The 22,961-nt window shown below is 42.5% G+C and overlaps 1 protein-coding gene across 5 annotated transcripts in view; it reads left to right on the top strand.

The window, feature by feature from the left end:
- Positions 1-22,961, top strand: part of pcdh15b (protocadherin-related 15b) — a 230,847-nt gene that overhangs the window by 93,830 nt on the left and 114,056 nt on the right. For all 5 annotated transcript variants that reach the window (XM_046356770.1, XM_046356773.1, XM_046356772.1 and 2 more), the window contains 4 exons: positions 10,108-10,216; positions 10,796-10,908; positions 16,872-17,078; positions 22,394-22,528. In XM_046356770.1, coding sequence (XP_046212726.1) covers positions 10,108-10,216; positions 10,796-10,908; positions 16,872-17,078; positions 22,394-22,528 — 564 coding nt within the window. The remainder of the gene's footprint in view (positions 1-10,107; positions 10,217-10,795; positions 10,909-16,871; positions 17,079-22,393; positions 22,529-22,961) is intronic.

Here is a 22,961-nt window from a genome sequence, read left to right as displayed (position 1 = left end):
AATAATAATTCTTCCAGTGTTCTCTGCATTGTGCATCACATACAGTGCCTTGCGAAAGGATTCGGCCCCCTTGAACTTTGCGACCTTTTGCCACATTTCAGGCTTCAAACATAAAGATATAAAACTGTATTTTTTTGTGAAGAATCAACAACAAGTGGGACACAATCAGGAAGTGGAACGACATTTATTGGATATTTCAAACTTTTTTTAACAAATCAAAAACTGAAAAATTGGGCGTGCAAAATTATTCAGCCCCCTTAAGTTAATACTTTGTAGCGCCACCTTTTGCTGCAATTACAGCTGTAAGTCGCTTGGGGTATGTCTCTATCAGTTTTGCACATCGAGAGACAGACATTTTTTCCCATTCCTCCTTGCAAAACAGCTTGAGCTCAGTGAGGTTGGATGGAGAGCATTTGTGAACAGCAGTTTTCAGTTCTTTCCACAGATTCTCGATTGGATTCATGTCTGGACTTTGACTTGGCCATTCTAACACCTGGATATGTTTATTTTTGAACCATTCCATTGTAGATTTTGCTTTATGTTTTGGATCATTGTCTTGTTGGAAGACAAATCTCCGTCCCAGTCTCAGGTCTTTTGCAGACTCCATCAGGTTTTCTTCCAGAATGGTCCTGTATTTGGCTCCATCCATCTTCCCATCAATGTTAACCATCTTCCCTGTCCCTGCTGAAGAAAAGCAGGCCCAAACCATGATGCTGCCACCACCATGTTTGACAGTGGGGATGATGTGTTCAGGGTGATGAGCTGTGTTGCTTTTACGCCAAACATAACGTTTTGCATTGTTGCCAAAAAGTTCAATTTTGGTTTCATCTGACCAGAGCACCTTCTTACACATGTTTGGTGTGTCTCCCAGGTGGCTTGTGGCAAACTTTAAACAACACTTTTTATGGATATCTTTAAGAAATGGCTTTCTTCTTGCCACTCTTCCATAAAGGCCAGATTTGTGCAATATACGACCGATTGTTGTCCTATGGACAGAGTCACCCACCTCAGCTGTAGATCTCTGCAGTTCATCCAGAGTGATCATGGGCCTCTTGGCTGCATCTCTGATCAGTCTTCTCCTTGTATGAGCTGAAAGTTTTAGAGGAACGGCCAGGTCTTGGTAGATTTGCAGTGGTCTGATACTCCTTCCATTTCAATATTATCACTTGCACAGTGCTCCTTGGGATGTTTAAAGCTTGGGAAATCTTTTTGTATCCAAATCCGGCTTTAAACTTCTTCACAACAGTATCTCGGACCTGCCTTGTGTGTTCCTTGTTCTTCATGATGCTCTCTGCGCTTTTAACGGACGTCTGAGACTATCACAGTGCAGGTGCATTTATACGGAGACTTGATTACACACAGGTGGATTGTATTTATCATCATTAGTCATTTAGGTCAACATTGGATCATTCAGAGATCCTAACTGAACTTCTGGAGAGAGTTTGCAGCACTGAAAGTAAAGGGGCTGAATAATTTTGCACGCCCAATTTTTCAGTTTTTGATTTGTTAAAAAAGTTTGAAATATCCAATAAATGTCGTTCCACTTCCTGATTGTGTCCCACTTGTTGTTGATTCTTCACAAAAAAAAGTTTTTTATCTTATGTTTGAAGCCTGAAATGTGGCAAAAGGTCGCAAATTTCAAGGGGGCCAAATACTTTCACAAGGCACTGTACATACAGTGGGGCAAACAAGTATTTAGTCAGCCACCAATTGTGCAAGTTCTCCCACTTAAAAAGATGAGAGGCCTGTCATTTTCATCATAGGTACACTTCAACAGACAAAATTAGGTAAACTTTTTTTTATTGAATTTATTTGCAAATTATGGTGGGAAATAAGTATTTGATCACCTACAAACAAGCAAGATTTCTGGCTCTCACAGTCCTGTAACTTCTTCTTTAAGAGGCTCCTCTGTCCTCCACTCGTTACCTGTATTAATGGCACCTGTTTGAACTTGTTATCAGTACAAAAGACACCTGTCCACAACCTCAAACAGTCACACTCCAAACTCCACTATGGCCAAGACCAAAGAGCTGTCAAAGGACACCAGAAACAAAATTGTAGACCTGCACCAGGCTGGGAAGACTGAATCTACAATAGGTAGGCAGCTTGGTTTGAAGAAATCAACTGTGGGAGCAATTATTAGGAAATGGAAGACATACAAGACCACTGATAATCTCCCTCGATCTGGGGCTCCACGCAAGATCTCACCCCGTGGGGTCAAAATGATCACAAGAACGGTGAGCAAAAATACCAGAACCACACGGGGGGACCTAGTGAATGACCTGCAGAGAGCTGGGACCAAAGTAACAAAGCCTACCATCAGTAACACAATACGCTGCCAGGGACTCAAATCCTGCAGTGTCAGACGTGTCCCCCTGCTTAAGCCAGTACATGTCCAGGCCCGTCTGAAGTTTGCTACAGAGAATTTGGATGATCCAGAAAAAGATTGGGAGAATGTCATGGTCAGATGAAACCAAAATATAACTTTTTGGTAAAAACTCAATTCGTCGTGTTTGGAGGACAAAGAATGCTGAGTTGCATCCAAAGAACACCATCCCCACTGTGAAACATGGGGGTGGAAACATCATGCTTTTGGGCTGTTTTTCTGCAAAGGGACCTATGATGTTTTTCTGCCAAGTGTACCTATGATGAAAATTACAGGTCTCTCATCTTTTTAAGTGGGAGAACTTGCACGATTGGTGGCTGACTAAATACTTTTTTGCCCCACTACATACATACATACATACATACATACATACATACATACATACATACATACATACATACATACATACATACATACATACATACATACATACATACATACATACATACATACATACATACATACATACGTACGTGCACGTACATACATACGTACGTACGTACGTACGTACATACACACACACACACACACACACACACACACACACACACACACACACACACACACACACACACACACACACACACACACACACACACACACACACACACACACACACACACACACACACACACACACACACACACACACACACACACACACACACACACACACACACACACACACACACACACACACACACACACACACACACACACACACACACACACACACACACACACACACACATACATACATACAATAACATACATACATACATACAATAACATACATACAATAACATACATACAATAACATACATACAACATACACATACATACATACATACATACATACATACATACATACATACATACATACATACATACATACATACATACATACATACATACATACATACATACATACATACATACATACATACATACATACATACATACATACATACATACATACATACATACATACATACATACATACATACATACATACATACATACAATAACATACATACATACATACAATACATACAATAACATACATACATACATACAATACATACAATAACATACATACAATACATACAATACATACATACAATACATACATACATACAATACAATACATACATACAATACAATACAATACAATACAATACATACATACATACATACAATACAAACATAGAAAAAAGGAACAGAAGTCACTTGAACCCAGTCTGGCACAAAGAGAAGATCCATATGGGAGACAAGCCTATACACAATCTACATACACACACCATTATCCACATAAAAGCTAAATATTTGTACTTTTTAATTACAGTTTACGAAAACAGAATTTGCTTACGTTGAGATCCTTCAACACCCTGCAGCCAAATGACAGAACAAGGTAATAGGAGCCTTAAGTTTACGCCACTGTTTTGGGAGGCTGGGGGCTGGACTTTTACGCCAGCCAGAACGCACTCAAGGACATGGTTTACGAGTGCTGTGAGAGATGACATTATGTGAGGGGCCCTGATTCTGACTATGTATGCAGTGGCAATGCCAACATAACCTCTTATTAGGTCTTCAAAACACCCCCACCTTATCCTCATCCTTCCAAGAATGCCATCCCCATCAATCCCATCACTCCCAGGGGGCTATTTCAGATTCACACTGTAATGATGAAGTCCTGTTATATTCCTCTTGTCTCTCTCAGACGTCCTCTCAATTGTGTCAGGGAGCTCAACTGCTATCTCCTAAATGTGCCTCTCGTATCTCCTCCGTCGGTGCTTGATGAAACATTTAAATAAGGCTTCAACTTATTTATTTCTTCTCAGTACCACTCAAGTAAATCTAAGCTTGTGATTGGAGAGGAGGAGGGAGAGATGGCGAAACAGCTGATAGGCCAGATTGTAAAAACTCCTTTAGCTGTTTGTCCCAAAGTTACACTTCTCCGCCGAGGATCCAGGACTCAGTGAGACATTCTGGGGAGCATGAGCCATGGGCCGGCCCTCTTGTCCCAGGGAGAATGCTCATAAGTAGAGGATAGGAGAGTGGAGGAGTGAAGGCCGGTGGGAGGAGCTATATAGGAGGAACTGGCTCATTGTAATGGAATGAATGGAACGGAGTCAAATGTGGTTTCCGTATGTGTGATGCATTTGGTACCGTTCCTTTTATTCCATTCCAGCCATTACAATGACCCGCCCTGCTATGACTCCTCCCACCTGCCTCTACTGGAGTGGAGGTACTTTCCCCAAGACAAGCTGATCACTCCGCCTTTTTATATCCCTCCATAGCAGAGAGCCAGTGAGCGTCTCCGGAGCAGTAAGAACATCCGTGATGAGGCTGGAGTGGCTCTCCAATGCTGTGTCCTCTGTGAATTCTACCATTTTTATTCTCCCCCCATCCATACACAGCAGCACTCTGGACATCCTCTGTAGCTGGTGTCGGTAGGATCTAACATACCATCAGAGCCCAGATATCAGATTGGAAATGGCACAGAGTGAACTGTGGGCAAAGCTACTGCTGGTGTCTGTTGACAATTACAACAGGGGGCTTGGAAAGTGTTGTACCCCAGTGTTGAGTGGAGCGTAATTGTTTTGTTTGTGACGGGTGTGCATAAAATGGAAAGAAAAGTCGGCTGCATGCAATATATTAATTCACTGGCTCAATTATTCCAAGGCTGAAATGTAAAGATGAAATAAGATGTGGCTAATAATAAAGATGTGAACAGACAAGTGATTCAAATCTATAATGCAAGTTGTTTGTTTTGCTAAACTGTGCTTCACCATGGGTAATTAGCCGATTTTTGAACACAGGTGCTGAAATTGCAAATCATGTCAAAATATGCCAGATCGCCTTTTGATGTAAGTTCTTTGTCAGTGTTCACCATGTATCATAACGGAGTCTGGAAGCTGTTTAATTGGAAGGTTGGGTTCATCAGAGTAGAGTAGAGCAGTCTTTTGGCGTGTCCTCCTGTGGTTGAGTGGGAGAAGAGGTGTGAGCACAGGGCTGCTATTCGTTCGTTATGCCATCACAGATCACACCCCTCCAGAGAATCCGCCCTCGGTTAATTACACGAACAAAATCTTCCTGTGTTTTTCAACCGATCCCTCCAAAAGCCAATCTTCCTCTAGTTCAGCCTTTAAAACGACCAGCTAACGTTCAGTCAATCGTTGATTTATGGACCACGGAGCGGAGGACTCTGTCTGGTCTGCCGAGGAGTCGTCGTTACGTTGTCGATCAGATCAAAGTCAACACATTCACTTGGCATCATGCCGAGTTGTGTATCTCAGTCCCATGAAATATACATTGTTATGACAAAGGGTTCTATATAACTGGTTATTTAGCTTTTAACCATAGCATAACCCTTTTTGGTGCTATATGGAACCTTTTTTTGAAGGTTCTATAAAGAACCACGCTCATCAGGTTCTAAATGGAACTTGCATGGTGCTATAAAGAACTCTTTCCTAAGGTTCTATGTAGGGCCAAAAAAGGGTTCTGCTATGGTTACATGCCTAATAACCTGTTATATAGAACCATTCGTGTTTAGTGTGGGGCTATATTGAACTATTTTTGATGGTTCTTTATGTAACCTTTATGGAGAATGGTTCTATAAAGAACCCTTCTCAATCTCAAATGATCTTTGTAAAACCATATATATTTTTTTATTTGGGTTTATTAGCCATATTGTTAATATTATTTAGATAATGGCTGGGGGAATGGCTGGGGGTCCCTGAGAGAATTAAGGACTACTGCCTTAATCAAGCTTTCTCAATTGACACAAGGCCATACACCAGTCTTTTATACGACACACGACACTGTCACTGGCCATAGTAATACAGAACAAACTGCTTAGCACAACAGATGAGAGAAACTGGAATGACAATCTCACTCACGGTTGTACAAAAAGAGTTGTGATCAAACCACACCCCAAAATATTCTAATGAGCCACCACCCCTACATTTTAATTATCATTCAAATAGGAAATATTTTTGACCTGTAAAAAACTATTGAAGGGCACAAGGGTTCTTTGGGTCAGTATAGTTCCACAAATAACCACCACTCTTCCCAAAGAACCATTGAGGGATTCTCATTTCTTAGTGTATAGTCAGTCGGACACAAATATTTTCGGCCTGCTGCAGTCCCATTTAAAGAAAAGGACAGACCTAGAGTAGACATTCTACTTTTTTAATACAGGCTTCTAAATTAAGTATCACGCATCATCAAAATTATAATCCCTTGCCTTGAATCAACTCAATTCCAACCAATAATCAACTTTATTGAAGAATAAACACAACTTTATTTGTCACATGCGACGAATACAACATGTAGACCAAAAATATAGACCGTACCATGAAATGCTTACCAAATATTTACCAAATAAACGAAAGTAAAGAATTATGAAAAGTAACACAAAATAACAATAACGAGGCTATATACAGGGGGTACCGGTACCGAGTCAATGTGCGGAGGTACAGGTTAGTCGAGGTCATTTGTACATGTAGGTAGGGGTGAGGTGACTGAAAAACAGCATAGCAGCAGTGTAAAAAACGAATGGATCATGTTCTAATTATATAGTTAGATGTTAAGAGTGGGCACTATGAATACAGTGTGGTTTGACATGATAACCAATGAAAAAGCCAGGGAGGAGTTATTGTGACAGGGTAGGAATCAAACTGTTGGTCGTGGTTTCCCAGGGGACCCTATAATCTTTGGCTACGTTAAATGTTTTCTCTCTTAGCCACTTGATGTAGCTAACATATTCATGCTTCACCTATTCCTCTTTGATTTAGAAGAAACTGTTGCACAAACAACACGCTGATTTGGGCCTACACCATCACTGGTATTAGGCTGTTTTCGCTAGCTACGTTTGCTCTGACTCAGTGCATTTATTATCTCGCTAGCCAGCTGATTAGCATTAGCGGTTTTGCTAAGAAAAGACTAACTGTTTACAGCGAGTAAGATGCACAAACGAATAGTGTAATTATAGAACACCTGTAGATTTACACTGAGGGTACAAAACATTAGGAACACCTGCTCTTTTCATGACATAAACTGACCAGGTAAATCCAGGTGAAAGCTATGAACCCTTATTGATGTCCCTTGATAAATCCACTTCAATCAGTGTAGATTAATCAGGTTAAAGACGGATTTTTAAGCCTTGGGACAATTGACACATGGATTGTGTATGTGTGCCATTCAGAGGGTGAATGGTGAAGACAAAATATTTAATTACCTTTGAACGGGGTATAGTAGTAGGTGCCAGGCTCATCGGTTTGAGTGTGTCAAGAACTGCAACGCTTCTGGGTTTTTCACACTCAACAGTTTTCCGTGTGTATCAAGAACGGTTCAAACACCCAAAGGACATCCAGCCACCTTGACACAACTGTGGGAAGCATTGGAGTCTACATGGGCCGGCATCCCCGTGGAACACTTTCGACACTTTGTAAATGTCCATACCCCGATGAATTGAGGCTGTTCTGAGGGCAAAGGGGTGTGCAACTCAATATCAGAATGGCGTTTCTAATGTTTTGTACACTCAGTGTATATTAAGAAGCTGATCATCAGCATCATGTTGTATGTGCTGCATTGACTATTCAGATTGACCGCAGGTGGTCTCATAGTCAAGCAACAACAACTGTGCTCCTTGAGTGACAGGGGCCAGGGCTTGGTCTGTGTGAAAAGCGGCATGGAGAGAGAAGAGAGAGGGGGAGAGGAGAGAGATGACTCAAGTAGCGGAGTAAACTATAAAAACGTGCTACACACGGCAGAATAGCGTATCAAATTGAACAAACCAGACATTGAAATACAGTTATAGAAGGTCAAGTAAAAACCCAAACCGGTCGTTGCATTCATAGCGGTATAGTAAAACACAGTATACTGCCCAGCCCTGTACTGAAAATTCCCACAGGAGAACGTTGTTTCTTAACGTTCTCTGGACTATTTGACAACATTCCCAAGGTTTGAACTTTTAGGAAACGTTCAGTTAAATTAATGAAATTACCCAACAAGTTTTTTTTTGGTCGAGTTCCTTCAATGTTCTAAGAATGTTTCAAAGCCAAGCAACTAGCCAGCACCATTCTCAGACAGTTTTGGAACGGTTGTATGCAAAATAACCAAAATACAACCAAGCTCTCACCAAGCTCTAAGAAACATATGGTTCTCGGAACGTTATTTGCCAACTGGGGTAGTTCCTTATCATACTGCTAGTGACTAAGGGCTGACTTAGGGAGTATCATCATAGCTTGTCTGTCCACCGAGGAGAGGGCCCCACAGAGTCATTAGATTTACTGCAGTCATACTGGAGCCATTGTAATTGCAGGTGCTGAGATTACAATGGGCCCCACAGAGATAAATCATTGCCAAAGGTCCATGCTCAGACTGTTACCAGCGGTCCATGATGAGCCAGGCGGGAGATGTACAGAGCAGAGAGGAGACCATGTTCGCCACTACTTAATGACTACTCATAGGGCTGTGTTGAAGCATGATGATCAAGGACAATGGGTAACAGTGATAGGAGGAAAAGGCTTTAGTTCCATTTGGAGATGCAGAGCTTGACTTTTAAATCCAATGCTTTATTCCAGGTGGCTATATTACATTTGCTGGTATGAATGTCTTGCCTCCTTGTTATCTTGATACTCTACCAGGTAATGAAACCAAGATGTCTGTAATTACTGTTCATACAAACAGCGTCTACTCCTCCAGCTCGCCACAGATTTGTCGTCAATGTTTGTCACAAATGGCAGTTTCCTGCCAACCAGCCCCCAGAGCATATGGTCCTACCTGTGCGTGTGTTTACAGCAGCTGCTCGAGACTTCTTCCCAGCACACAGGGATCACAATTACCCAATGGGGTCTCTGTACGGCTAATGCTGACACACAGGCGCGCACACACACAGGCACACACATATTATCCCGGAGCCTTATTGCAGAGGCATCCAGGCAGCTAACATCTTCACTTTTAGCAGTTTCACTTGGTTTCTCTGAGTAGAGTTGAATTATAAATGAGCTGCTTATTTACTGGGATTGAGACTAGGCCGGCGTGGTGCTTGTGCTTCTGCACATCTATGCAGACGAGCTGACAGGGAGTAGACAATTTACTCCTCCCCCTAGGCTGGGGAAACTTGGAGTGAAGGACCAGTTACTCACTCCATATCGTTATTTCTCTCTTCCAGTTCTCTCTCTCTCTCTCTCTCTCTCTCTCTCTCTCTCTCGCAAACACACTCTCTCTCTCTCGGTCTCGGTCTCTCCCAACTCTCTCTCTTGTGGTTTCAACCTCTTAAATTACTAAAATAAATGTTGCTTCAGGAGGAAACAAATGTCTGCAGTTTATTGCTTTTTGTGACGGGTGCTGTGATAAAGAGGTCCACATTATATATAATAATTTCCTTCCTCACATCATCCAGTTTATGAGTTTTCACTGTTTTATGAATAGACATTTTACTGCAAAGCAAACCAGCACAATCTACATCATTTCTGCTTTGACCATGATGTTTAAAGGTACAACTGAAACACGGCAATTATGTTGCTGTCGCTGCTGTGAAACCCAAAGGTAACTAATTGGTGAAGATTGCACACCATGCATTAATTCTCCAACTTTTCTTTTTCACCAGCCTTTTATCCCATTTAAGAATGGAAGCCCCCGCATCCCACACTGTGTAAATGGCTCATTTCTGAGTATTGACAAATAGAACTAACCATTACTCTTTCCTTTCAGAGCAAAGTGAACCCTGTCAACGTGACGCCCATCATTCAGGCCGTGGACCAGGACAGGAACATCCAGCCTCCCTCTGAGAGGCCAGGAATACTCTACTCCATCCTCATTGGTAGGTACCTGTCAACACTGCTGTCATCTATATTCTGTCACCACTGTACCGCTCCCATGCCAGGTCATGCAGAGGGGATAGCTATCTCCAGTGTAAGGAGTGGTGGTTGTGGGGGCTCGGCAGTGCAGCTCTAACCGAAAGGCTGATGGTGGTGGCAGGGAGGGAGAGAGAGAGTATGCAATGGAGGGACGAGAAGGAGGCGGGTGAGGATGGGATGCGTTTCTGGCGAAGGCGAGCAGGGGGCCACCTGTGGAGAGCTGAGATGAGAACTGACAGTGCAGGGCTGTAGGGAACTATGCTACTGTGCAATGCTCCCATCTCGCTCCCCGGGCTCTCTGGGAGGCCAGTAAGGAGATGCCTGATATTTTTCTATTTTCTGACATACATTGACAATATGAAATTATATCTAAAGATTCTGAGTCTTGAAAAGACTTCTCATTAGAATTACATTCACATTAGTGTAATGCAAGGGGCATTTAAAAAAATGGTGAAACGTAGAGGCACTTACTTTCATAAAGCCTCCAACTTCTCCCCTGACCTTCAACATGACGGTCAATTATTTCCCTGTACCCTGTTTAGGTAAGCCTGAGAAGTACGCCGACTTCTTCTCTCTCAACCGAACCACTGCCAAGCTGAAGCTCCTCAAACCACTCAACAGGGACCTGTATCAAAGATTTGACTTGGTAATCAAGGTAATAAGAATAAAGCTCTGTAGCCCGGCATGCTGTCTTCGTGACAAGATCATGGTCTTTCATTCTGATTAAGAGGGGGAATGATCCAATAATTCACAGCTAGAGAGAGAGGCAGAAACTGGGGATGGACTGGCTGTGTGTGCGTGCGTGTGTGTGTGAGAGAGAGCAGGTTAGGCAGTGAGCGGTGCTAAATCCCCCATCAGGATGAGTCAGGTATCACACACACACAACTGCCGACGAGGCTTGTTGCTTTAAACTCCAGAGGGCGGTGATCCGTTAGGAACATTCTGCATGCTACAAGGATCCTCACACTCCGAGGGGGGAGTATGGACATGAGCTTATATAGATAAAGCTCCCTTATCGGCACAGGGGGAAACTCCTGTACTACAGGTGTCTCAGACTCCAGATCAAAGAGGAAAGAGCCCAGTGCAAGCTATGGGTTATATGACACTGTGTTCATACGTAGGGGGCTTCAGTTCAACCTAGCGTGTGTGACATAGATATGCATGCAGTGTGTGTGTGAAATGTGTGAATTAAATAGTCAGGCAGTGTGTAGTGTTTGAATTATGTGTGTATACCGTGTGTGTGTGTGTGTGTGTGTGTGTGTGTGTAGTGTCATGCTCGCGCTGCTGCATGCTGACGGCCAGATTGGTAGCGGTATCAACCAGCAACGTGCTTGAGAGATTTTCTGCTTCAGGAGTCGGTGAGGGGAAGGTGAGCGGTGAGTGCCCTCCCCTCTCCCTCCGTCCTAGCCTGAGCTCAGGAGCAGGCAGCTACCCCCCAGATATTGGACAGATCCCTCTCACATGACAGGTAGACTGGGCTGGGTGAATGAGAAGTGACTCCTGCACAACGACTGTGTTAACAGTGAGAAAGGTGGCCCACCACAGGAAGAGATCAGCTCAGCAGTTACCCCATTTACAGTCAGCCCTGTCCAAGGACAGGTACTGTGTAGAGTGCAAATCCTTCTTGGGGAGAAAGCTTTTTTTACAAAGGCAAAAAAACAAAAACAGGTTATCTTTCTACAGGCATCTGTGTGTGTTGGAAACTAGGGAAAGTTTTTTTCTAGGCTTCAATGAGTTGGAACTTGCCAGGCTGCAAATACAGCTTGTGCAGAGCCCCACAGTGGAGGTGTCATAATACCCATAAAACCTAGCGGTCAAACAGGAAAATGGTTCCAATCGTTTTTCCACCATTCATTCTTCCGATAAGGCATTTTAGAAACTTAAAATACTGGCTGTATTTTGTGTAGGCCTATCTTGGAGGAATGTTTTGATGACCATGTAAATCTCTCTCGGACAAGGTGACTTTTATAAAAATATTCAGCTTTATTTACTCTCAGATTCGAAAATGCTATTTAACATCAAAGTAGACATCATGCAAGACTACAAATCCCTGCAAGCTCCTGCACGTCATCTCTAGCTGACACCTTTGCTAACAGCTATTGTGTCAAAGTAAAACTTGCACAAGACAGTTCACATAATTGTCCATTTAAAGAAATGTAGCCAATTGCTAAAATTACTATATTTAGTTAACCTTCGATAGTTAATACCGAGATTCTTACCTATGCCTCGATTCGGCAGTCTTGTCTCATCATGGCATCAGTTCTTTATGATAGCCACATTAGCAGCTAATTAGCATTACATTTTTGGGGGGTAAATACAGGTGAATATATTTATAAAAGTCACCTTGTCCTAGAGAGATTTACCTCACGCCAGAGTAAGCCTACACGAAACCCAGCCCTTATTTTATGTGTTTCTAAAATCCACTATGGGAAAAATGAATAGTGAAAAAATGATTGGAACCATTTCCCTATTTGACCACTAGGTTTTATGGGTATTATGACTCATACTGTGGTACTCTATACTGCCCTGGGATTGTGTTAAATATAGATACACAGTATGATCCAGATACTGTACAGGAATAGGAATAGTCTCAGAGAATGGAGGGAGGGCGCTGTGGTTGTCTGGTGGACAGAAACATGTACTTTAATGATGACTATCATATTGCCATTAGATTTGACTGATAAGTGTATGTGATTGACTATTGGAGTAGTTTGAGAGATGATGACGTACATGTGAATCACCCGTAATTGAGTATTTGGAGTCAACCATCCAATTTGGAGTCAACCATCCCACCGTTGTAATTCAATTAAGCTGCGGAGTATGCGTTTGGTTCTGCACCATGAAGAACACTTTGAAGATGTAATCATTTCAATAATTGCCTTTTTTGCAAGTTTAGATTTGCCTCATTCCGTTTGATATGATCGCTTTTCGCAGGCCCCTTACGGAAGAAACACATGCATTCCACATATTCCAAAAGCACGTGAATCACATGTGATCTATGTGAAATGAATGTGCTAACATTCAGACAACATATAAAGCAACACGTGATAATATGAAATGACACTTGAAAACGTGTGATTACATGCAAAGTTTCCCAAAACCAGGTTTTCACATGATTTCACATGTGAAATTTCATGTGAAATCATGTGTTTTTTTTCTGTACGAGGTGTCAGTATAGGGGGGGGCGAATCGACTGATATTCCCCTACCAGGGAATTATTAAGTGCTTTTGACACAAGTAGTTGCTCTTCATATTTAAACAGTTACACACTCCTCTAGCCGATAATGGGGACCATGCTGTTACTCACAACACTTTAGCTTCCATGTTCAGTCATCGCAAGACATGGGCACAGAGCGGAGGATGGTGTTTGATGCAGTAAACTGGAGATTTTATTGAAAATAGTTCTGAAAATTATACAAGTACCAGTCAAAAGTTTGCACACACCTACTCATTCCAGGGTTTTTCTTTATTTGTACTATTTTCTACATGGTAGAATAATAGTGAAGACATCAAAACTATGAAATAACACATATGGAATCACATAGTAACCAAACAAGTGTTAAACAAATCAAAATATATATATTTTTTGAGATTCTTCAAAGTAGCCACCCTTTGCATTGATGACAGCTTTGCACACGCTTGGCATTCTCTCAACCAGCTTCACCTGGAATGCTTTTCCAATTAGTAGGTGTGTCCAAACTTGGTGTAACCACCGACTTGCTGTCCCATGCATCGTCCATATGCACGCAGCAGGCCCAGCTGTGCAGTGGTGACCCTCAAGGCCTCCATCATTTCCATTTTCATACTGACACAAAAAGTCACACACACACACACACACACACACACACACACACACACACACACACACACACACACACACACACACACACACACACACACACACACACACACACACACACACACACACACACACACACACACACAAACAAAAGCTGGTAGAACAGTTCTCCCATGCAGCACACAGATAGGCAACTTCATCCATCATTTATGGATAACCAGCAGTCGGAGAGCAGAGTCATCCCGCTCGAGTGCGGCCCCATGCAGCCACGTAGCTAGAATCGTTCTTTGATCCAAGTTGTAGAATCCAAGGCTCGGGCCCGCAAAGAGTGGTGGGAGAAGACCCATTTACGTCCACTAAGCAAAAGTACATTTCCAAGATGTATAAAAGCCTCGTTAAAACAAATATTTAGTTAGTAATGCCGTTGTAGACAGGTGGACAGCCCAATACCGAAGGTGGGGAGTAGTGAACTAACATGTAGTAGTGTTTTCAGGTAGTTAATAACTTTCTTGCCATGTAGTGGTGTAGCTCAGTGATTCCCAAACTGTGGGTAGGGTGCGCGAGAGGTCTGCATGCCACAGTTTGGGAATCACTGAGCTACACTACAAGTAAAATACACAAGGTGCAATTTCGAAAATTGGGCAGTGCATCATCAGTTACTTTTGTCACATCAGTCATTGCATATCTTAGAGCAGTGGTGTCAAACTCATTCCACGGAGGGCAGTGTCTGCATTTTCAAAAAAAAATTCTCTCCAATTAAGACCTAGACAACCAGGTGAGGGGAGTTCCTTAATAATTAGTGACCTTAATTCATCAATCAAGTACAAGGGTTGAGCAAAAACTCTCAGCTATTTGACACATGTGCCTTAGAGAGCTTTTTATTTACCTTTATTTAACTAGGAAAGTCCGTTAAGAACATATTCTTATTTTCAATGACGGCCTAGGAACAGTGGGTTAACTGCCTGTTCAGGGGCAGAACAACAGATTTGTACCTTGTCAGCTCAGGGATATGAACGTGCAACCTTTTGGCTACAAGTCCAACGCTCTAACCACTAGGCTACCCTGCCGCCCCATATAACTTGTCGGTGATATCATCTAGCCTATGTCAGCTAATGTTTTTTAGCCCGTTTTTTAGGCCATATATTTTGTAGTAATATTCAAGTAATTTAAATAGCACATGAATGCACATTAGACATGACAAAATGTATAGAATTGCATGAAAATTTGATTTAAAACTGCACAAATGTATTTGCACCCCTTGACAAAATGTGTACACTTGCAAGAAATAAGCTGTAAACTGCATAATATATTCTCTGCCAACAAGCAACAAGAGGGGTGTAGCTAACTAATGAAACTACACACTACTTTTTGTGTTTAATAGGCAAAATGACACATTCTGTTAACGTCTGACTCCAGAGTGATCTGTTCTTGCATTTTGTAGAATATGACATTTCAGATCTAGATATGCTCATTTTTCACAAAGTATATACTTTGTATGTAGTGAACTACTTTTTCAAAGTAACTTTAAATAAATTAACTCTAATTTTCTTCCAGTGTGAAGTAATTTGTGTCTTGATAAACTGTATTTTCAGAGTAGCTTCCCCAGTACTGTCCAATACTCATGCTTCACTTATCCGACAGCTAGCAGTGAGGGAGATGACTGTGCACTGCAAATGAGAATAACATTTGTCCGATGCTGCTTCGGTACGCTAGCTAGCATTTAGCCACGTGTCAGCAGATATTCGGTTCCACGGTCATAAAAAAAGCACAAAAAAAGAACACAGGTGCCACCGATGTAATGCGGACAATCAGCTATTTGAACAATAAGACTGGACACGCGACATCATACGGAGTTCAACAGGACGTGGTTTAGGCTATTCTAGGACAGGCGACCACCATCTCAATTAGTTCACGTAAAACAGGTGAATTTATAGACACGGGTCAAGCATTAGTAATCAATTATGGAGGAGGGATAATGACAAAACCGGCTGAAAAATGAAGGAATTAATTTGGTCATCAGTCATATTAAAGTGGGTATTTTTTTTCCCTCTCTCTCTCTCTCTCTCTCTCTCTCTCTCTCTCTCTCTCTCTCTCTCTCTCTCTCTCTCTCTCTCTCTCTCTCTCTCTCTCTATGCTGTTATGATCAATAATTGTAAAGGCGGTTTCATTCCTCTGTATTGACACAACTGTGCTGCTTGGGCGGCAGGGTAGCCTAGTGGTTAGAGCAATGGACTAGTTGCAAGTTGCAAGAAAGGTTGCAAGTTCAAATCCCTGAGCTGACAAGGTACAAAATCTGTTGTTCTGCCCCTGAACAGGCAGTTAACCCACTGTTCCTAGGCCGTCTTTGAAAATAAGAATTTGTTCTTAACTGACTTGCCTAGTAAAATAAAGGTAAAATAAATTAATTGGCCATAGATTAGATCAACATCACTGATGGAGAGAACAAACAGCCCTGCTAGGATTAATGAGTTTCCAGTGTCCTTCCATGTTTGTTGGAGAGGAATATGATTACAAAGGAATAATAAGTATCACTCACAAAGATTGCTGTCGAAATCATCAAATGTTATTCAATTAATTAATTGGTTATTTTCTGTATCCTTGTGTTGGATTCAACCCTATTTTATATCAGTTGTCTTTGGAAAGCTTAGTCCATGAACCCAGCATTACTTGCACTGTAAAGAAAGAGTTTTGAAACCCTCTGCTGCATACATGCCCTTATTGAGTAGTTCTCAGTCATGTTCATTAAGGTGAAGTGAATCTGGAAGGTGCCACCTGAACGTGTCCAATAAGAACACATATTTACGTTTTCTGTTTTCCAGGCAGAGCAGGACAACGGCCACCCCCTGCCTGCGTTTGCTAACCTCCAGATCGAAGTTCTGGATGAGAACAACCAGGCACCATACTTTCAAGACACCACATACCAGGGCTTCATCATTGAGTCAGCGCCAGTGGGCACCACATTGTTTGCTGACGTCAGCCTCACCACCCCCCTGGGCATCAAGGTTCTGGACAACGACATCGAGGAGGTAAGACCCCATAGCTGACCAGTCTCTTCGTTCATTCGTTAATTTATTCATTAATTTATTCATTATTTCAGTCATTCATTCACCGACCTAATTCCGCCTGAGGGTTTTTTTCAACTGACTCCTCCGTCGCGACGTCCGCTGAATACCCACCCTCTAGCCTGCTAGCCGCGGCCCGCTAGCTGTCTAGAGCACAACGGACTGTTCGCTTAAGAGGCCAATCGGACAAATTATTTGGCCACTATACCTTTTTTTGCCAATTGGCCTGGTTTACCACACGGAGCCCTGCTGATCCGTCTGCCGACGTCACAGCACGAGGGGGCCACAACAGACTTTCTTCCATCACGACGTCCCTCAAAGGCCCACCAGCTGCCTGAAGCCACTCACTGGACTCCTATGATCACTTGGCTACGCATGCCTCTCCCTACCGTCAATATGCCTTGTCCATTGCTGTTTTGGTTAGTAATTATTGCCTCATTTCACTGTAGAGCCTCTAGCCCTGCTCAATATGCCTTAGTTAACATTTTAGTTCCATCCCCCACACATGCGGTGACATCACCTGGTTTAAATGATATTTCTAGCGAGAATATCTCTTTCATCGTCAATCTATGCACAGGTTTACCCCCACTGTACTCACATCCATACCTTTGTCTGTACATTATGCCTTGAATCTTTTCTGCCGTGCCCAGAAATCTGCTCCTTTTACTCTCTGTTCTGAACGTACCAAACGGCCAGTTCTTTTAGCCTTTAGCTGTACCCTTATCCTACTCCTCCTCTGTTCCTCTGGTGATGTGGAGGTTAATCCAGGCCCTGCAGTGCCTAGCTCCACTCCCATTCCCCAGGCGCTCTCATTTGTTGACTTCTGTAACCTTAAAAGTCTTGGTTTCATGCATGTTAACATCAGAAGCCTCCTCCCTAAGTTTGTTTTATTCACTGCCCTAGCACACTCTGACAACCCGGATGTCCTAGCCGTGTCTGTATCCTGGCTTAGGAAGACCACCAAAAACCCAGAATTTCCATCCCTAACTATAACATTTTCCGACAAGATAGATCTGCCAAAGAGGACAGAGTTGCAATCTACTTCAGGGATAGCCTGCAGAGTTCTGTCATACTATCCAGGTGTGTAGCCAAACAATTTGAGCTTCTATTTTAAAAATCCACCTCTCCAGAAACAAGTCTCTTTCGATTACCGCTTGCAATCGAATAGCCCCCGCGAAGTTAGGAACCAATATACACAGGCAGTTAGGAAAGGCTAGCTTTTTCAAACAGGAATTTGCATCCTGTGCACTAACTCAAATCAAATGTTATGTCACATACACATGCTTGGCAGATGTTAATGTGAGTGTAGCGAAATGCTTGCACATCTTGTTCCGACCATGCAATAATATCTAACAATTTCAGGACAACTATCTTATACACACAAGTGTAAACGAATGAATAAGAATATGTACATAAAAATATATGGATGAGCGATAGCCGAACGGCATAGGCAAGATGCAAGATGCAGTAGATAGGCAAGATGCAGTAGATTGTATAGAGTACAGTATATACACACGAGATGAGTAATGTAGGGTCCCCGCTTTGATGCACTCCAAAAAGTTCTGGGACACTGTAAAGTCCATGGAGAATAAGAGCACCTCCTCCCAGCTGCCCACTGCACTGAGGCTAGGAAACACTGTCACCACTGATAAATCCACGATAATTGAGAATTTCAATAAGCATTTTTCTATGGCTGGCCTCCTGGCTACCGCTACCCCGGTCAACAGCCCTGCACCCCTCACTGCAACTTGCCCAAGCCTCCCCCATTTCTCCTTTACACAAATCCAGATTGCTGATGTTCTGAAAGAGCTGCAATATCTGGACCCCTACAAATCAGCAGGGCTAGACAATCTGGACCCTCTCTTCCTAAAATTATCCGCCGAGGTTGTTGCAAACCCTATTACTAGCTTGTTTAACCTCTCTTTCGTATCGTCTGAGATCCCCAAAGATTGGAAAGCTTCCGTGGTCATCCCCCTCTTCAAAGGGGGAGACACTCTAGACCCAAACTGCTACAGACCTATATCTATCCTACCCTGCCTTTCTAAGATCTTCGAACGCCAAGTTAATAAACAGATCACCGACCATTTCGAATCCTACCGTACCTTCTCCGCTATGCAATCTGGTTTCCAAGCTGGTCATGGGTGCACCTCAGCCACACTCCAGGTCCTAAATGACATCATAACCGCCATCGATAAGAGCCAAGGCTTTCGACTCTATCAGTCACCATATTCTTATCGGCAGAGTCAACAGCCTTGGTTTCTCAAATGACTGCCTCGCCTGGTTCACCAACTACTTCTCAGATAGAGTTCAATGTGTCAAATCAGAGGGCATGTTGTCCGGACCTCTGGCAGTCTATGTGGTGGTGCCACAGGGTTCAATCCTCACGCCGACACTTTTCTCTGTATACATCAATGATGCAGCTCTTGCTGCTGGTGATTCTCTGATCCACCTCTACGCAGACGACACCATTCTATTTACTTCTTGCCCTTCTTTGGACACTGTGGTAACCAATTTCCAGACAAGCTTCTATGCCATACAACTCTCCTTCCGTGGCCTCCAACTGCTCTTAAATGCAAGCAAAACTAAATGCATGCTCTTCAACCGATCGCTTCCCACACCTACCCACCCATCCAGCATCAGTACTCTGGAGGGTTCTGACTTAGAATGTGTGGACAACTACAAATACCTAGGTGTCTGGTTAGACTGTAAACTCTCCTTCCAGACTCACATTAAGTATCTCCAATCCACAATTAAATCTAGAATTGGCTTCCTATTTCGCAACAAAGCTTCCTTCCCTCATGCTGCCAAACATACCCTAGTAAAACTGACTATCCTACCAATCCTTGACTTTGGCAATGCCATTTACAAAATAGCCTCCAACACTCTACTCAGCAAATTGTATGCAGTCTATGACAGTGCCATCAGTTTTGTCATCAAAGGCCTATATACTACCCACCACTGCAACCTGTATGCTCTCATTGGCTGGCCCTCGCTTCATATCCGTCGCCAAACCCACTGGCTCCATGTCATCTATACGTCGTTGGTAAAGCCCCGTCTCATCTCAGCTCACTGGTCACGATAGCAGCACCCACCCGCAGCATGCGCTCCAGCAGGTAAATTTCACTGGTCACCCCCAAAGCCAATACCTCCTTCGGCCGCCTTTCCTTCCAGTTCTCTGCTGCCAGTGACTGGAACAAACTGCAAAAATCACTGAAGCTGGAGACTCATATCTCCCTCACAAGCTTTAAGCAGCATCTGTCAGAGCAGCTCACAGATCACTGCACCTGTACATAGCCAATCTGTAAATAGCCCATCCAACTACCTATATTTATTGCCTCACCCCCCTTATCCTGCCTCATTTGCACACACTGTATATAGACTTTCTCTATTGTATTATTGACTGTATCTTTGTTTACTCCATGTGTAACTCTGTGTTGTTGTTTGTGTCGCACTGCTTTTCTTTATCTTGGCCAGGTTGCAGTTGTAAATGAGAACTTGTTCTCAACTAGCCTACCTGGTTAAATATAGGTGAAATAAATAAAAATATTTCAAACATCGCACTCACTCTCTCTGGAATAGTGCTGTAGATCTTGATAAGAGAGCAGAGAGGTTACGAGCTAACCTTGTTACAGTACATAGAATCAAGTGACTGTCTAGGTAGAGTTCCAGGATCCATTTATGTCAGCTGCAAATAAGGTATTTGGCTTTCAAGATGATACTATAGGAATGAATCAGCAAAAAACACACATGACTTTCATTTTAAGGTGATTGTAACACCATCTCCAAGTTGTCATTGGTTGAGCAGGTTGTCCCAATCACACTTTTTGGTTTGTTCTTAATTCAGCTCCTCCCTGGTGATGAACCTGTAGCTATTAGCCAATGCATTAGTGATTGGTGATTACTAGTGTGAAGTTCTCTTTCTCGCTTTTTCTGCTGATCAGCCTCTTTTTTTTTTCAAACCCTCCAATTCTTCTATTTACATGATTTCCGCTTCACGCCTCGTTTATAGATTTTTGTTTACATTTGTAGCTAGCTTGGTTAGACTTTGAAGTACAATTATCTGTTTTTCTCTGACCCGGGGAACTTGTTTCCCACAGTACATGGATGTCTGTATTACATTGATAAGGCATATAGTTGTGTATAGTTGTTACTAGTGCCATATGTGCTGTATATACGTATACACTCTGGGTTTAGCCTGGTCTAGTGGAGTTGTTTCTCACGTGCCGATCTGGAGCAGGCTAAAGTCCATGTGAGTTGGATTATTTTGGGAAACCTCATGCTGATGGAAGCTGTGTCATCTCCTGCTGTGCGGGGGCATTGGGAGAGGGGACCTTTACTTTGACCCAGACATTTGTTAAGTGTCTGTGGTGATTATTATTCAAATTACTTTTATTTGCCGCAGCTCAATTTATTTATGTCTCCCTCCGCCCAGAGGGGCAGCGGTATAAGTTCAATATCCTCTAAAGCAGCATCAACAATATCCACACTGCTGAGGGGTGCATATTAGTAATGAAGGCTGTCGCCTGTCTGGAATGGGCCTGTATTAAAAGGACTGGCTTGCTTATCAAATGGCAAACGATTCACTTTAGTGCCCTTACTTTCAACCAGGGTCCATAGAGATTCCTATAGGGCTCTGTCGAAAAATAGTGCACTATATAGTGAATAGGGTGCCATTTCGGATGCTGACGCTATTATTGCAGGGGTAGGCAGTGGATGAGGTTGGACTTTTCATTATTGGTCTGTATTCATACACAAATGTACCAGGTGTTGCTGTGTGTGCAGAACACAAGGACTACAAAGCCTTGCAGGACTTCAGATGAATTAGGGAAAGGTATGGGGTTTAACATTCGAAAGACCGTTTAGTTTGGCACAACAGACCCCGCAACACAGCCATACAGATACCGTGGAGAGAAAGTGCATTGATAACAACAAATCCTTAGTATACTTTGACATGCAAATATGATACGGATACCAACATCAGTGCCATGGTAATATCGTACAAAGAGCTGTGTAATTGTTTTTCATTGTCATTCAACACCACGGTGGATTTCATGGAAACTAAATGGTTTGAAAGAAATAAAAACCTGTCAGATGACTTCATAGTTCAACTGTTATGAGTGTTTATCCTCACATATAGTTCCTTTGTCTCCAAAACGTGTATTTGAAACTGACTGACTAGGTTTCATCACCTTGCTTTCATCAATGGGACTCCAGTCCATCAGTTGTTGTTTGTGGCCAATAAATAAAAAATTCAGTGATTTATTTTCCTTCCCTTGAAGATGAAAGATCCCATGGTGCAGATATCCTTGGACAACTACAACACAATCTTCATGTTGACACCTTCGGGGATTACTCGCTACCTGACACTGCTGAAGCCCGTGGACCGTGAAGAGCAGGACAGCTACACGTTCACGGTAAGGCTAGCTCGAGCTGAACACTACTCTCTCTCTCTCTCTCTCTCTCTCTCTCTCTCTCTCTCTCTCTCTCTCTCTCTCTCTCTCTCTCTCTCTCTCTCTCTTCTTCTTCTCCCCCCACAATTAAGTTAGCACCTGTCAAACGAAATAGTACAAAATAAACTGGAATTCAGTCACTTGTCCTTTAATGCCCATATACAGTATGTCTTGTACCAAGCTCATGAACACTGCTAGAATGGCAATAGGTATGTCAGTACAGTACTATTCCATATACACTATTGAATCAGCAAGATACTTATTTTCTTGCTCCTTGAAATTCATAGCTGCGATTTTTATACCCATAGTAACTAGTTTGCCAATGCTTCTAAAATTTCTGGCCAATTTGTTATTTAAAAAAAACAAATGTACGAGATAGTCCTATCCTTTGTAAAAA

This window comes from Oncorhynchus gorbuscha, linkage group LG07, assembly GCF_021184085.1.
Source record: "Oncorhynchus gorbuscha isolate QuinsamMale2020 ecotype Even-year linkage group LG07, OgorEven_v1.0, whole genome shotgun sequence".
NCBI classification, from domain to species: Eukaryota; Metazoa; Chordata; class Actinopteri; order Salmoniformes; family Salmonidae; genus Oncorhynchus; species Oncorhynchus gorbuscha.
Note: the sequence above shows the minus strand (reverse complement) of the source record. Positions and strands in the feature narration are given on the sequence as shown.